This window comes from Melospiza melodia, chromosome 28 (assembly GCF_035770615.1).
Source record: "Melospiza melodia melodia isolate bMelMel2 chromosome 28, bMelMel2.pri, whole genome shotgun sequence".
Taxonomy (NCBI): domain Eukaryota; kingdom Metazoa; phylum Chordata; class Aves; order Passeriformes; family Passerellidae; genus Melospiza; species Melospiza melodia.
This window is the reverse complement of record NC_086221.1, coordinates 2,739,352-2,756,800: the sequence shown is the minus strand read 5'-3', so window position 1 is coordinate 2,756,800 and position 17,449 is coordinate 2,739,352. Positions and strand designations below refer to the sequence as shown.

The window sequence follows — 17,449 nt, the reverse complement described above, 5'->3', positions numbered from 1 at the left end:
CAAACTTGTGAGCAGAGCAAAACCAGGGCTTGCCACCAGAGTGGGAAGCGGGCCTGATCCCCAGTGTGATGTTGTGGAGGAGATGGGACCCTCTCCTGTTTTCCCTTCCCACTGGTGGGTGCTTTTCAGGGATGTGCATCCCAGTTCCTTCATTTCAGCTTCCCCTGAAAAGGCGCCTGTGTTGTAGCTGCAAAACTTTTGTGCTTTTATGGATGATGGACGTTGTTATGTCACAAGAATTTTGGGAGAAACAGGGAATTTTAGCACAAACAACTTGTAATTCCAGAAAGATGGAAGCAAAGTCAAAGCTTCTATTTTATCAACTCTTACTTTATTCATTTATAAATACTGTTGTGTTTACAAGCATCATAGCTGTGAATATTATTCCCAAACTTTCAAACACATAATACTTATAATACTATATAACAACAACCAGTAAAACAAATCATTCATCTCAGGGTTTGAAAGGCCACTCAAAAGTTGCATAAAAATACATTCTCTCCCCATCTCATCAGCCAGTCCTGCTTCTCCAAGGACTTTATTTACAAAGAGCCATCACCAAACTTGCAGCCACAACAGGTGGGTTCACCCCAAGCGATAAAAATTAACTCACCCCAAGCAATTGCTTAGAAAAAAAAGCTCATGTTCCCCGAGGGAGACCACGTCTGGCAAATGCTCTGGTTCCAAGAGGGATCAATTTTAAAAACCTATTTGCTCTGCACCTTGTGCCAAGCACAGGGTTTGAGGTGTCCTGTTTGTCACCTCCTCAGTGCACTGGTTATGTCAGGCATGAAGTGAGACAAAGAAAATCCATTCTCAAGAATATGATTTGCAGTTGCGCCGTCAGCACGGGACGCTCACAGCTTTGGCTGATCAGGGCCACTGAGCTGAGGGGCCCAGGGCTCAGAGAATCCAGTGCTCAGCAGCCACTGCAGCTGCAGTGGTTTGGCTTTGCAAGGTGCCACTCAGAACGAGCCCCCACAGCCTTTCCACTCTGCCCCTTGGGAAAAAGGCAGCGAGTGTCCTGGAAGAAGGGGCAAAACATCAGTGCAGGATGGATTTGTCAGATTGGGTTGAACCCTCTCCCTGAAACAGACACCAGGCTTCTTCCTGCTGCCAGGAACCTGTGAGAAGGACAGGATCTTGATTCTGAACTCTCCTCCTCATCCTGCCAGGATGCACGGCCTGAGGCTCCAGCCCAGCTGGGGAGCACCTCCTGCTGCATGGGCACACAAGGGACAGAGCTCCTGATCCTTGGGCACAGAGGGGACAGAGCTCCTGATCCTTGGGCACACAGGGGACAGAGCTCCTGATCCTTGGGCACAGAGGGGACAGGGCTCCTGATCCTTGGGCACAGAGGAACAGAGCTCCTGATCCTTGAGCCCAGAGGGGACAGAGCTCCTGATCCTTGGGCACACAAGGGACAGAGCTCCTGATCCTTGGGCACAGAGGAACAGAGCTCCTGATCCTTGGGCACAGAGGGGACAGGGCTCCTGATCCTTGGGCACAGAGGGGACAGGGCTCCTGATCCTCAGCACAGAGGGGACAGAGCTCCTGATCCTCAGCACAGAAGGGACAGGGCTCCTGATCCTCAGCACAGAGGGGACAGAGCTCCTGATCCTTGGGCACAGAAGAACAGAGCTCCTGATCCTTGGGCACACAAGGGACAGGGCTCCTGACCCCTGAGCACAGAAGGGACAGAGCTCCTGAGCCCTGAGCAGAGCAGAGCCTGAGGTTGAAGTGAGGAGTGGTCACCAAGAGAGAAAACACCAAGAACAGCAGAAGGACTCACAGAAAGAGTGCACCAGGAGGGGACGGCGTGCAGGGCAAGCACTGACTGGATCTCAAGACTTAAAGCCATTAAATAGAGCAGGGTTAAAATCAAGGAATATAAAAAGGATGCCTGGCTTAGGCAGTGCTCTGCAGAAACCCTGATGCCTTTACCAGCTTTGGTCTCTTCCTCCCAAAGCTCAGCAGCAGAGGCAGGGCCTCAGTGTACCAGGAGAAACGGTGCCTCAGCTGCACAATGGCTCCACCAGCTGAAGAGCAACTTGTGGTCAGAGCTGCCTGGGGAGAACTGGCAGCTCCAGGAAGAGCAAGAGAGGTGGAAACAGGCAGGACAGGGAGGGGAAGGGGGGAAAATGGAGAATTAGGGGGGTGAAAAAGAGAGAAAACCCCAGAGAGAGGAAAACAGAGATGCTTTCTGAGGCAATAACCAGCAAAAGGTTTGAAAAAGCCCAGGATTGCCTGACAGAGAAGTTTTACCCTGCTGAGCAAGCTCAAGTATTGTGCTCATGTTCAAGTATCTCATCTCTCTGGTAGTGGAGAGTCCCCCCAGCCAGAGCTGCTCAGGAACGTGGCAGAGCTGCCCCACGGCCACCCCCAGGTTCAGGGACCAAGAACTGCTGCCCTTGGCCAGAGAGAGCCTGGGGAGTTGAAGGACAAAGGGGATGAAAGGATGAAAATATGGAAGGATGTAGGTGGGAGAATTTTTGGATACAGCAGGACATCTCTGGGAGGGAAGGTTCTGTTGGAGAGGAGTCTGTTAAAGGGAAGCTGACAGAACTGCTGACGTCCCACAGCATGGAGAGAGGAGCCAATGTCTGAATGCCCATGGGAGAGAACAATTCCAAACTGTTTAGAGTGCATGTAACATTAAAGAGGAATAATTCTGGGGGATTCCTTCAAGGTCTAAGCTTATCACAAATTTCTGACAGGTCAGAAGACTTTAATTTACCATGATTCAGTTACCAGCAGCTCCCTGTCCCTCTGACACCGACACACCCTGGCCTCTCCAAGGTGTGTGGGACAGGATGCTGGTACTCTCTGTCTATAAATCCTGCTGCAAATCAAAGGGAGGGTACCTGAAATACCAGACCAGGCTCTGCTATGGGCTCTGCCTTCAGGGAGGCAGCGGGAGAAGGTCCCAGATGGCTTTTGGGAAGGGGAGCCTGGTTTCTGGCATGGGCACAGCTCCCTGCAAGGTGATTCAGGCTCACACACAGGTGAGAGCAGCAGAGGGTCTGTAGGGGTTCAAGTTTGTCCTTCAGAAAGCTCAGCAAGTGCCTGGGATATATCCTGTCCCAAGGAACAAGAGTCCAGGTGGCAACTGGATGCTGCCAACCACAGAGACAGGAGCCCTGGAAGGACACAAAGTGACACAGGATCACCCAGGCTGGGGGGAAAGGGAGGCTGAGGGACAAGGGTCTGACACTGAGCATCAGCACAGCACTGATGGTACTGAACAGGTTCAAAGTCTTATCTAAAATAAAAGACTCAGTCTGCTGGGGCAAGAGGAGAAGGTGTCTGTGCAAAACAGCTCATCAGCCTGTGACAAACATGTGCTCTGGTGGCTTTCACAGCATCACATTTAACCAGAGTCCCACATCTCTGTGGGCTGATGTGCATCCTCAGAGTCCCAGCCCAGGTTCACATTTCCCACCTGTAAAGGGCTTGGACATGCTGGGTTAGTTCTTCAGATGTCACTTTTTACAGTAGGAGCTTCCCACTCCAGGTCAGAGTCCAAAACCAAACTGAGCTTTTGGAAGAAGTTTTGGCAGCTCAAACCCAGTCCTCACGTTTCTCCCTTGAGTAAAATGTCCGAGATACCACAACATGCATCAATTAAAAAAAAAATAAAATGGCAGGGGGTGTGTTGGGGGGAAATAGGGCTAGAAAGGGAATGTACAGCAAAGGGCAGGGCAAGGCAGGTGTGACATTGATCCCACAGCTGAAACACTTGCTGTACTGACGGGAAGGAAGGGCTAGGGCTGGGTGGTGGGGTTGGCAGCTGGTGTAGGACACCCCTCCTTGTCCTCCCTTTGCTCTGATTCCTATTTGGAGAGTTTGCTGATGACTCGAATGAGGGCTCCGTTCTCATCCTTCAGCCTTTGGTTGTCCGACTTCAGCTCTGTCAAAATCTGTGGAGACACAGAGACAAGGTGGGATCAGAGGGGCTGGGGGGCCAGGGGGACCCTGCCCCCTCCAGCAGCACCTCCCATGGCTCTGCAGCATCCCCAGGGCTCTCACAAGCTGGGTGAGAGCCAGGGGTGAGGGGCCTCGAGCACAGCACTGAGCAGGGAGCCCTGGTGCAAAGCAAGGCCTCAGCCCCAGCAGCAGGGCAGGACCAGACCAGCAGGGCAGGAACCATTTCTGAGCTGCTTCAGCCCAAACCTGCGCCCAGAGGCCAAATACAGCTCAGCAGACAAGGAAAGCTGGTGTTCCTGATATGCTTTTCCATTTTGGCAGGACTGGAAGGGAAACCAAAGGCCTGGAATCTTCATTTAGGACTGGACCTTGCCAAATCTCTTTAGAATACCCCCAAATCTCCTTGGGACCCTGCAGATGTGTGATACAGCCCCAAGTGCTGAGGCCAGAGGACTGGTAGAACACACTGACACTGGAGGTACCTCCTGGGTGCTCAGCTGAGGTTGCAACAGAAAAAAGCATTTGGAAACAGAGAAGAAATGGCTTCAACAAGACCCTTCCAGCATTTCCCATGGGCACAAACCCTGCTGGCTTCCTGTGCTGCAGACAGTGACTTTCCCTGGGCTGTTCCCAACCAGAGGGAGACCCAGCTCCTGTCTGGGGGTGGCACACAGGGGGTCACTGCCACCACATGTGACCAGGGCTGCAGGGACACCCAGGGCAGAGGGGGGTCACACACATGGCACCTGTATGAGCTCAGCCACAACTTCTGTCTGCCAAGTGCATCTTGGAGGAATTCCCTCAAATGAAAAATCTGCACTAAATCTCCTTCCTCCTAACCTGGTGTTTCAGCTTTGACCACAATGTTCTGCCCCCTCCACCTGGAGTCCCTCCCTGCTCACCAGCTCTGAGTGGGGGCAGCTCTTGGGGCAGTTCCAGCTCCCACCAGAGCAATTCCCTTCTTACAAGGTCGGGCCAAGCCCCAACACCCCCAGCTCCATCCCTGTGGGCACTGCTGAGGGAGGTTCCAGCTGGGAGGGAGGAGGGGCTGCTGCTGCGTGGTGGGACATTGTGGGAAGGATAAATCCACGTGCTGCTGTGACACCGTGGGGACAGAACAGCACTCGTGGCTCCTTGTGCCATCTCTCATGGCCAAACAAGAGGCAGTGCCATCACCACCACCCAAGGATCGGGAGCTCAGAGACACAGCAGAGCTCCTGCTATCTCTGCACTCCTCTGTCTCCTCCTGGGCTCCACCTGCCACACTCACACTGGCGCCTCCCAGTGCCTGCAGGAGCCCCTCCAGACACTGGGCAGCTCCTCATGGGGGGCTTCGTGCGACCTGTGTCACTTATTTGAAAATGCAGGAGTGTGAAATAAGTGCCTCTGGACACGTTTCCTGGTCACAACCCAGCTCCACAGTGCCCACTGAGGCCTCCTGACAGCTGCATATCAGCCTGAGACAACACAAGCCCAGGGTGTTCCTCCCTTGGAAGCAGAGTAGCCTCAAGTCAGGTGAAATGAACCCCAAGGGAACCCCTGGGGTTCCAAGGCTGGAAGCGCTGGAGTGTCCAGGAATGGTGAGCAGGGATGTGGCCCAGCCCCAGGGAAGGGCAGGGCTGGCCATGAGGCAGTGCTGGTGTCACCTGGCTTTGGGCAGAGCAGCAGGGCTGTGTGCCACCTGGGACATGGGAACACAGCTCCTCAGAACTCATGTGCCTGCAGGAAAATGAGATTCACTGAGAAGCTGTGCTGCCAGAGCGTGGGACAGCTGGCACAGCCTAACCCAGGGACAGCTCTGCACAGCTGTGATGTGCACAGACACCACTGAGGCAGAGTTCACACACAGCAGCAGCAGCAGCCTGTGTCAGACCTACTCAAAGAGCTGGAACTAAAGCAGCAGAGCTCACAGCCCATGGCTGTGCCCAGTGTGGCACTGGCAGGGAACTGCAGACCTGTGAGTGAGTGAGTGAGTGAGTGAGTGAGTGAGTGAGTGAGTGAGTGAGTGAGTGAGTGAGTGAGGAGGGCAGTGAGAGCCTCAGAGCACAGGGGATGCAGGGCAGTCAGCACATGGGCATGTCCTGGGAGGAGGAGAGGGCACTTGCAGGTTGTGGAACATCAGCTCTTTGAGTCTGGAAAGAATTTTGCCCAATTTTCCCTCTCAGATCTCAAAGCATGTGGGGAAGGGGAATGACTTCAACTCACAGTTTGTGAGAAGAAATGAGGCAGGGTCAGGCTGGAGGATAGTTCCACAGATTAAACCCAGAAAGGCTGTGAGATCATTTCAGCTGACCACCTGCACAATCCAGGGCACACAATAAAACCCCTGACTCTCCTGGCCCTGGTGACACACATGTGGGCTTGAGCTGACACTCCTGGAAAGGGGAAGCCACAATTCCCCTGATTAGTTTGTTTCTATGGTTAATCAGCCTTGGTATAATTTGTGTGCTAAGAATAGATTTTTTTATTCTGTGGTGCCACTTCCAGCCCACAAGAGCACACAACTTCTTGTGTCCCAAGGGATGTGAATATTCCTACTAACCTGCAAAGGACAGGCAGGGCCCCCTGAAATGAGCACTTACAGCTTTATTTTAGCATTGAACCAATGAAGTAGCAGGAAGAGATGTAATTTAACAGTGTGATGTGTGAAGGCAAAGCTTAGGGAAGACTCATCCTTCTGTTTCCATCACTAATTGTCCAGCACTGGATTTAAAACAGGAGATGAAAACACAGAGTGCTCCTGGTCTGGCTCCTGCTGCATCCCTGCATCCCCCATCCAGCCCACAGGAGGCAGGGGTGCTGAGCCTATAGACTCACACTCAAAAATTTCAATTTAAAATAAGGAAAGAAGCTTGTCCCTTTTGTTCAAGTGACCAAGAAAACCTGCTGAGGACAGTTCACTTTGTAGTTTTTCTAAAAATACCCTTTCTGTCTATAATGATTGCTTTTCACAACATCCCTGAAAATTTCCTGACTCTGGATAATCTGATTTGCTGAGTGCCAGCTTCTCCCTGAACTAAGTCCAATTAAAAAAGAATTCTATTCTAAGCAGACATGTGCATAAACCACTTATTTTCAAGTGTCCAAAGCCAGGCTGGATGGGGCTTGGACCAACCTGGTCTAGTGGAAAGTGTAGGGGGTGGAACGAGATGAACTTCAACTTAACCCCTTCCAACCCAAACCATTCTGTGGGTCTGTTTGAAGGCCAAGTACCAGGCAAGGAGCTGCTGGCACTGCCAAGCCACCCCAAAGCCATTCCCAGGGCTAAGCTGGCAAGGGCAGCAGCATCTGCCAAGCAGAGCAGGAGCCAGGGGGAGCAGAGCTCCAGCAAAGCCCTGCCACGGCAGCAGCACCATGCTCTGGGAATGCAGAGATGCTGAGCCACAAGCTCTGAGCCACAAGGCAGCCTGGGGAGCAGAGCAGAGCCGAGACCTGCCTGGAGGAGAGGAAGAGGAGGCAAGATGAGCCCGAGGGAAAGCAGCTACAGCTCCTCTGATTCCTTGGGCTTGGAGGGCAGAGAGAGTCTGGCTACAACCCGGGTCAGAGCCCTGTTCTCAGCCAGCAGCTGCTCATTCATCTGCCTCAGAGTGTGAATCTGTTTGAGCTGGTGGAGATTCTGCAGAGAGTGAGAGGAGTGGACAGAGAAATACAGAGAGAACATCATGGAAATGAAAAGGCACAGAAATGGGAGTTTAGTCCACAGGCAGTGAAAGAAAAAAAGAGAATAAAAGAAATTAGTAGCAGTGAGTGCTGGATGGGGAAAGCCTGACAACACACCAAGGATATTTTGGGAATCAGCCCTTTCTCCAGGGGCCCCCAAAATCTTAAAAAAGGTCAAATACAAGGATTTCCACCACAAAGCAGGATTATATTCAAGTTTACCCAGACAGCCCTGGGACCTGGGAACTGCTGTGAGACCTAGCACCAGTGACTTAACACCTAGACAGGCTCTAAAAGCACTGCTGGGAACTGATAACTCCTTTAAAACTCCTTTTCTTCATGTATCTCTAAAAGCCAAAGCAGCTGTCTGGAACAAAGAGGAATCAGAGCTTCCTGAAGATCCCAAAGGCAGAGACTGAAGCACCTGAAAGTGTCACTGTCCCACAGCAGATCACCAGGACAAGTATTGTGTCTGTTTGTGTCCCTCATCCCTGAGTGATGCTCCTGGCTCTGCCCAGGCCAGTCCTGCCAAAACCTCTGGGGTTTGGTTTCTCATCCATGCCCAGATTCAACTCTTCTCTGTCTCAGGGCTCAATTTATCCGACCTTCAGAAGGGACAAGTCTGAACCTTAAACTGTTCATTCTAGGAACAGGAGTCTGAATGAGAGAATCTCCCACAGTGGGGATGTGCCAGGAGGGCATTCCTGGTGACAAAGGCAATGAGGGGCACAGGACAGGGCAGAGACAAAGCCCCACACTGGGACTGGCACAGGAACCAACTGGACATGGGTAAAACTGTGTGTGGGTACAATCTGGGGCTTGCACAAATACAAACTGGGCACAGGAACAAACTGGACACGGGTACAAACTGGGGCTTGCACAGGCACAAACTGGGCACAGGAACCAACTGGACATGGGTAAAACTGTGTGTGGGTACAAACTGGGGCTTGCATAAATACAAACTGGGCACAGGAACCAACTGGACATGGGTACAAACTGGACATGGGTACAAACTGGGGCTTGCACAGGGTTCAGCAGCAGAGGGAGGTCAGGAACAGAAGAGCCATGAGGAAGCAGAACAGGGAAATGGTCCAAGCCATGCAGACATCTCAGTGCCACAAGGATGACACTGTTCCCAGTAATGCCAAAGTGAATTCACGTGCTGGACATTTACACAACTGCAGGGGCCAGGAGATGCCAAGAGCTGTGGAGCTGCTTCCTGAGCAGCATCCCTGCCCTCCTTCCCCCTGAGAGGTTGGGCAGCTGGGCCACAAGACAACAAGAACCCCTCCTGAGCAAGAACCCATCCTGCATGAGGGAAGGAGCCCCAGCACTGGGCAGGGGCAGGCAGGAAACATCCACAAGAAGAGTTGTAAATTCAAGTGGCAAATTCCCAGTCCCAAACCAAAGCAGTCCCACAAAGCACCATATTCCTCCCCATGTCCACTTAGTGGCAGAAGAAAACAGAGGGAAGGGTTTATGAGGAAGAGGGTTCCTTTCTACCATTTCATTAGCAAAAAAACACTCAAAGGGAGGTGCTGCCTGTCCTGAACAAGGAGCACCATGAAAGAATCTACTGTGACACAAAGACAGTGACCATCCACCCAACCTGCACTACTCAGGGTGCCCAGAGAAGCTGTGGATGCTCCATCCCTGGCAATGTTCAAGGCCAGGTTGGACAGGTCTTGGAGCAGCCTGGGATGGTGGAAGGGTCTCTGCACATGGCAAGAGATGGAATGAGAAGGGCACCTTCAAACCCAAGCCACTGGAATTCTCTATGACCCAGAGCTGACTGCAGCTGGCAAGGAATCTGCTGTGTCCCAGGGCATTCTGTCCAAGGGCTCATTCCTGCACAAAACTGAGGCACTCTGTGCACCCCCAACCATCAGCTCTGTTCTTAGCTGCCCAAAAGCCCTACATTTACTCTCCATGACAGAATGAAGATACCTCTTTGGAAAGCTTTGCAAAACCAAGGTAAGCAAGACAGGAAGGCAGGGAGCCAGCACAGGATGGGGTTTGAGCCCCTGAGATAATCAAACTGACAGAGCAGCTCCTGGGACACACAAACACAGTTCTGACACTGGATAAATCAACAGATCCCAAAACAGAACTACAGCAAACAACTGCAGGAAAGCTGCAGTGACACCACAGCAGTGAGATCCCTGCTCACCATATTCCATCCATCATCCATCCATCCATCCATCCATCCATCCATCCATCCATCCATCCATCCATCCATCCATCCATCCACCATCCACCATCCATCCATCATCCATCCATCCATCCATCCATCCATCCATCCATCCATCCATCCATCCATCCATCATCCATCCATCCATCCATCATCCATCCATCCATCCACCATCCATCCATCCACCATCCATCCATCATCCATCCATCCATCATCCATCCACCATCCATCAATCATCCATCCATCCATCCATCCATCCATCCATCATCCATCCATCCATCCATCATCCATCCATCCATCCACCATCCATCAATCATCCATCCATCCATCCATCCATCCATCCATCCATCCATCCATCCATCCATCCATCCACCATCCATCCATCATCCATCCATCCATCATCCATCCACCATCCATCCATCAATCATCCATCCATCATCCATCCATCCATCCATCCATCCATCCATCCATCCATCAATCATCCATCCATCCATCCATCCATCATCATCATCCATCATCCATCCATCCATCCATCCATCCATCCATCCATCCATCATCCATCCATCCATCCATCATCCATCCATCATCCATCCATCCATCCATCCATCATCCATCCATCATCCATCCATCATCCATCCATCCATCCATCCATCCCTCATCCATCCATCCATCCATCCATCATCCATCCATCCCCCATCCATCCATCCATCCATCCATCCATCCATCCATCCATCCATCCATCCATCATCCATCCATCCATCCATCCATCATCCATCCATCATCCATCCATCCATCCATCCATCCATCCATCCCCTATCCATCCATCATCCATCCATCATCCATCCATCCATCCATCCATCCATCCATCCATCCATCCATCCATCCATCATCCATCCATCCATCATCCATCCATCCATCCATCCATCATCCATCCATCCATCCATCCATCCATCCATCCCCCATCCATCCATCCATCCATCCCCCAACCATCCATTCATCATCCATCCATCCATCCATCCATCCATCCCCTATCCATCCATCATCCATCCATCCATCCATCCATCCATCCATCCATCCATCCATCCATCCATCCATCCATCCATCCATCATCCATCCATCCATCCATCCATCATCCATCCATCATCCATCCATCCATCCATCCATCCATCCCCTATCCATCCATCATCCATCCATCCATCATCCATCCATCCATCCATCCATCCATCCATCCATCCATCCATCCATCATCCATCCATCCATCATCCATCCATCCATCCATCCATCCATCCATCCATCCATCCATCCATCCATCCATCCATCCACCATCCACCATCCATCCATCATCCATCCATCCATCCATCCATCCATCCATCCATCCATCCACCATCCATCCATCATCCATCCATCCATCCATCCATCCATCCATCCATCCATCCATCCATCCATCCATCCCTCATCCATCCATCATCCATCCATCCATCCATCCATCCCTCATCCATCCATCATCCATCCATCCATCCATCATCCATCCATCCATCATCCATCATCCATCCATCATCCATCCATCCATCCATCCATCCATCCATCCATCCATCCATCCATCCATCCATCCATCCATCCATCCATCATCCATCCATCCATCCATCCATCCATCCATCCATCCATCCATCCATCCATCCATCCATCCATCCATCCATCCCTTCACAGTCCAAGATTTGCTGGCTGCCACTGTGCTCAGTGAGGACAGACAGACAGACAGACATGGCACAGTGTCCCGTGACACATCACACCAGGAGCTGCTGTTAGGTGGCTGTACTGGAATAGTCCCTTTTGATAGTACCAAAACCAGCTGAGGATACTTGGTCTGTTCACCCTGGAGGAGCCTGAGGTCAGAGCCCACTGGGGGCTGCAGCTCAGGAAAGGCTCTTCCCCAGAGGGTGCTGGCACTGCCCAGGCTCCCCAGGGAATGGGCACAGCCCCGAGGCTGCCAGAGCTCCAGGAGGGTTTGGACAATGCTCTCAGGGGTGCCCAGGGTGGGATTGTCGGGGGTCTGTGCAGGGCAGGGGTTGGGCTGTGGGTCCCTTTCCATTCAGGCTACTCCCTGATTTTATGATACACAGATAATAAAGCCCCTCTGTTTTATAACATGGCTCACAGCTGGCAGAAAGCATCAAACACGCACAGCAGGGGCATGGTGCTGTGTGAGGTGGAAAGGACTGTGACCATTTCAGAGACCACCTTTGTTTTTCCACACCAGCACAGCACAGAACCTCAGCATGGTCCCATCAGCCCCTGCTCAGCCTCCACACCTGCACAGCCCTCAGAAAGGATCATTTATGTAAAAATGTCTGTGTGCTGCAGGTAGGCCAGGCTCCTGTTTATGCACCAAATCCAGCAAGGGCTGGGAGGCTGGGACTGAAGCCAAGGGCAAAGAGCAGGATCTGGATGATACCGCTGTGATTGCTTATCACTCTGCTTGATACTTGGCTTAGCAAAAGCAGGTTTCTCAGTTCTCTGTACCTGCCTTCAATTAACAGATTTTGTGCCTGCAACACTAAATAAAAACGCCCAGAGCCTGCACGATGCTGCAGCATTGCCATGGAATAAAGGAGCTTCTGTGACCTTCAAGAACAATTGCTGTGTTAAGTTGGGACCTCAGGCACTTGGCATTGAGTTCAGCTCAGTGCAAATGTTAATTTTCTTTCTCGTGCCTCAGCCAAGGTTCTGGATCTCCAGTTGAGTTGTGCAGTCACTCAGGGAATGCTGAGTGTCTGTCAACTTTGCAAGAGCAGCTCTGAGGAGCAGCTCTGCCACCAAGGTTCTTGAAGTTACCAAGCCTGTCTTGCTCCTCTTCACTTCTCTATGGCTTTGGTAGCAGGGGTCACACTCCAGACAGGAACAAAGCTCACTCCCTCAAACACAGGAGGCTGAAGTATTGCACATTTCTGCCACCTCTGCCTCCTCTTCCTCAGAAGTCAGCTGCAAGGAGAGGACAGCCCTGGCCAGGACATCTCATGTGCACAACTGGACATAGACATAGCCGGATGTGAGTCTTGCTGGATTCAAAGACTAGTGGGAAGAATTCCCCAAAACAGCCTGAGACCTCATCACCTGACAGGTTTGTTGTTTCCACATGAAAGGAAATTGGTGGATTTGCCTTTTCCTTCATGACTCCTTCCTTATTCTGACTCTCCACAACAGCTACTCAGGTAGTACAAGGAGCAAGAATGAAAGCCCAGCCAGAATTTGCAGATTTTCCTGGCTCAACTCCCACAGAAGTGACTGACAGGGATGCTCTGCAGAGGTTATCTCCCTCCAGGCAAACACAGCAGGGCTGCTTCTCCCGCTTCAAGGCATCATGAAAGTGGACACAACAGTTTCCCTTCGGAAAGGTCCAGTTCAATGCTTCTTTCTTAAGGGATTTTATATTCCTTTTTCTTGAGTAGATGTCAAACAAGACATGTCACAGTGCCCTCAGGTACTCACTGCATGCTTAAGGTTTTACAAAAATTAGTAAAAATGTAGTAGCACCTCAGAAGAGAGATTTTCCAAATCCTTGGCTATTTGTTCTAGTAACAAAAGGCCACTGTGGTTTTCCAATGCAGCAAGAAGAGACAGAGCAGAGTCAGCACCACTCTCAAGGAGCTGAAGCTCATTTTCAGCTCGAGCACAGGTTCCTTCAGCTCTTGAGGCAGTGAGAGAACACGTCCAACCTCCAGCAATGCTTCTCCTTCTGCCCTCCCTTGGCTTCCATGGCTCTGCAGCTCCACCTGAGCTGGAGGTGCTCTGGCTGTGTCCCACAGACCCTGCAGGAACCTTCCCTCATTACTTCTTCCAGAGCAGCATGTTTCCAAACTGAGGCCACTAGAGGCCACCACCTTGTCTTCTTACTCCACGGGCTGAAGCTGCAGGTTTGCAGTGATCTGCAGAGCTGAAGGACCAACACAAACTGCTCATGCCTGTATCTCTCTTGAAGACCACAGTGCTGTAATTACAGGAAAGTCTCTGTGCAGTTGAAGGTTCCTACCTGCTCACTGAACAAAGAGTTTGGAATTTAGACATATTCAATCCTTTCTCCTTCTCCTCCTGGCTCACACATTCACGCTTATTTTCCCCTCTCTGAGAGAACAAGAGCCTTACAGCAAGAATCCACCATATTGTTGTGCTACTTATTGCAGCAGAAGATGCAGCACAGGCCTTTCAGAGTTATGTGCTTGGTAGAAACAAAAGCTCCAAACAGAAACAGAGCTGGAGCCTCCTCCAGGGTGGCAGAAGTCATTTCTGTCAGTGCAGGGAGAGCTCTCAGGTGGGTCCTTCCTTCTGTCTGAGAGCAGCTTGGTCCCACCTGCTGATGTTGAAAGGGAAGGAAAGCAGGGGCAGAGCAGAGGGGCACCCACTCTGTGAACACAGCACTGACATCCAGCAGAACTGCAGTGCTGCTGAGCTGGGTGAGGCTGTGGGGGTGTGAGGGCAGCCAGACACTGCTGGGCCCTGCAGGGGTCCCCTCATGGCCACAGCCATCCTGGAAGCCACACCACGGGAGCAAGAACGTGCCACAGCCCCAGTGGCCATGGCTGGTGACAGCAAGCCATGCTGCACATCCCATCAGGAAGCAAATACCTCTCTGCTGGAATTATCCATCCCAGGCTGCTGTGGCCTCCCAGTGACATGCTGTGGGGAAGGGAGCACAGGAACACAACCACTCTGTGTTTTCTCCTGGCCAGTGTGCGTGAGCTCAAAGCCAGCTTTGTCTTCTTACCCATCCGGAGAGAACCTCAGAGCCTTTACTCGGGCTGCAGACTAGTCAGAGCACAGGGGGTCAGCACACTGGAACTCAGCGATGCCACAGAAAGTTAGTTGGGGAAGGCATTTAAGGAGAACAGCTTTCACCATTCTCAGATTAAACAGCAGAACAAATCAAACATAGGAGCAATCAAATGAATAAGAACCAGGACAGTTTATTAGCATTTCATGTTTGGAGAACAGGGCCATTAAAGCAAGTTCTGACTGCAGAAAGGAAAATGAGATCCTTCCCATGGACACCTTTAACATCCTCCTCCTGGGTGACAGTCCCCAAAGACATGAATACAAAGCATATAAAATGGCATAGACACAGTGAAGATTATTTCTTACCTTCATTTCCTCCTCCATTTCAGAGAGTTTCCGCTCCAGGGCTCGCTTCTCCTGTTTACAAGGATTCACAACAAAGAAGGTCACAAGGATTTGGAAGAAAAATTTACAGTATATTTTCTTTTAAAGAAAAATAGAAATCTTGTGTTTCTGTAGCAGCATTCCCTGAAGAGGGGAATGCAAGGCAGAGGTTACAGCCAGGAGCTGATCAGATGGGAGAGGGCAGCTGGCAAACCAGCAGGGATATAAGCTGGGCCTGTTTGGGCAGAGCACAAGCTCTATTCATACCCCTAATGAAATTATTCCCCATTTTCAGTGATCCCAGTTCTCAGGAGCTGCTGATATAATGTGATTTTGAGCTCTGTAGGTGAAGCCACGGAGTTACTTATACTCCACTGAAGGTGGCAATGAGAAAAGTCCCTGAGCCGCTCAAATAGGAAACAGAACATGGAAATTCCCTGCCTGGAAATCCTGTTCCTCCCAGATAATCCAGGGCTGCAGAGCTGACTGCTTTCAGTGCATTTCAGAAAGTGAGGATTAGACTCTGCTGTGTGAGTGGCCTCAGCTACACCTGTGCCAAGCTGAGGAGAAGTGCACTACTCAGTGACCTTCCCAACATGAAGGGGCTCAAACTGCTCCAGGGACATGCCCTGAGAAGGGGGAAGTGGGAAACATGCATCAAGAACAAGATTTACACACTCTGCCCGGCTCCTTTGCCCTGTGCAAAGAGCCATGAGGCCAGGAGAGTGAGGAAAAGGCAGCTTCTGAGTGTGCTGTGGATGATGAGTTCTGGGGCACTTTTTGCCCACAGCACAGTTCACCCAGGGATTCATCAGTGCAAAATGCATGAGCTGTCCTGGAAACAGTTAATGCATTTTTGCTGAGAACAGCGGGACATGTTTTCACTTTCTAACTCAGAATTTGTGGCTGTTGTGATCCTAATTCAACAGAAGTTATACAGCATGTTGCCCTGACTCCAACAAGGCCAAGTTCAAGGTCCTGCCCCTGGGTTGGGGCAATCCTTGGTACCAACCCAGGCTGGGGAAAGAAGGGATTGAGAGCAGCCCTTCCAGGATTCTGCCTTGCTCCTCTACCACCCCAAACCAGCCTTTATTTGTAAGGATCAAGAATGTTTCAAAGCATAATGGACCAACAGTCTGCCAGTGTGATACAATCCTTTGGTCCTCAGCTGCTTAGAACCAAAGAGAGGAATCAGAATAAGCTGAGAGCAGCAGAGTCTCAGGCCCTGCAAAGGTCAGAACACAATTATCATTGTGCACTGCTCCTCAAGGCAAAAATACAACTTATCTTTAATTAACACTTCCCTTCTAGAAATGACTGCCCTGCACGAGGCACGGCTGTGACTCAGAAGAAAGCAGAGACACATACCCTCTTCTCCATCTCCAGCATGCTGGACCGGTCAGAAGTTTTCTCCTGTTTCTGCTATGGAAATTAAAAATAGAAAGTGATTAAACCCGAGAGCTCTCACAGGGTGCTGCACAAAGGCCAAGACAAGCAAGATGCTCTTGCTTGGGATGCAACATGTTGATTTACAAAATTACTTGTTTATTTCTGTTTCCTCTATGGCACCTTCCCTCCCTTTCCCATTCTGGAACAAGTGTTGCTTTGTCATGGCCAGTGCTCAGTTTCTCCAGTCAGGACCTGGATTTTCCCTTACCTGGGCTGCTTTTTCCAACTTTGCTTTGATATCAGCCAGCTCAAGCTGGGCTTCTTGCAGCTTTGACTTCAGCTTTTGATTTTCAGACAGGGCACTCTCGTATAACTGAAATGCAAAACAAGAGCTCAATTAACCAGGCTGCTCCTGATTAATTAACCCCATCCTGCCAGGCTGAGCAGACACTGCCCTCAGCACTGAGCTGAGGGGTTCCTTTTGCTCCCACATGTCAACAGATGAGAAGGGAAAACAAAACCAACTTGGATGCTTTACTTATGTTTTCATAATTCATTAATTAGAAATAAGAAAACAGCTGTTGAATTTTGTAGGGAGTTTAAACACAGCCAAGAGGGGACAGTTTTAATTTAGGTAATTCTTTACTCACAGGGTGGTCAAGCCCTGGCAGAGGGTGCCCAGAGAAGCTGTGGCTGCCTCTGGATCCCTGGAAGTGTCCAGGTCCAGGAGTGTGAGAATTGGTTACTCACTTTTCATAGTTTAGGAAGGTCCATTAAACCTCATCAAAAATACGACAGAAGACTGAATAGAGAAAAAAGGTTACAGTGCAGGGAGCAAAGGATTTTCCCCACCATGTGCTCTCTCTCCCACACAATGGACCCTTTTTAACCCTTTAACCCCTCCCAAAGTTCTGTCCATCAACCCCTTCTTTGCTGTCCAGTGGTGGAGATCTCTTCTTCAAATCCAGATTGGAGGTCAGGTGTTCCATAGTGACAAGACAGCCCTCCCAGATGTCCCAACCCCAGCTGTCCTTCGATAACCACGTGAGGGGGTAAAACATAACTATAAATCTGTAAAACTTTTCTTAACCTATATACATGATATTTGTCTGTTAATTGTGAGAGTCAATC

The 17,449-nt window shown here is 50.6% G+C and overlaps 1 protein-coding gene across 11 annotated transcripts in view; it reads right to left on the bottom strand.

The window, feature by feature from the left end:
* Positions 1 to 309: 309 nt before the first annotated feature.
* PPP1R12B (protein phosphatase 1 regulatory subunit 12B) overlaps positions 310 to 17,449 on the bottom strand; it is a 140,463-nt gene continuing 123,323 nt past the window's right edge. For 3 of the 11 annotated variants that reach the window (XM_063177752.1, XM_063177761.1, XM_063177762.1), the window contains 5 exons: positions 16,587 to 16,691; positions 16,298 to 16,351; positions 14,912 to 14,962; positions 7,364 to 7,543; positions 310 to 3,920 (listed from right to left, as the gene is read on the bottom strand). In XM_063177752.1, the coding sequence (XP_063033822.1) occupies positions 7,409 to 7,543; positions 14,912 to 14,962; positions 16,298 to 16,351; positions 16,587 to 16,691 (345 nt within the window). In that variant the 3' untranslated portion in view covers positions 310 to 3,920; positions 7,364 to 7,408. Of the gene's footprint in view, positions 3,921 to 7,359; positions 7,544 to 14,537; positions 14,612 to 14,911; positions 14,963 to 16,297; positions 16,352 to 16,586; positions 16,692 to 17,449 lie in introns of those variants that run through there. The other 8 variants (XM_063177754.1, XM_063177763.1, XM_063177758.1 and 5 more) reach the window with 7 other exon arrangements.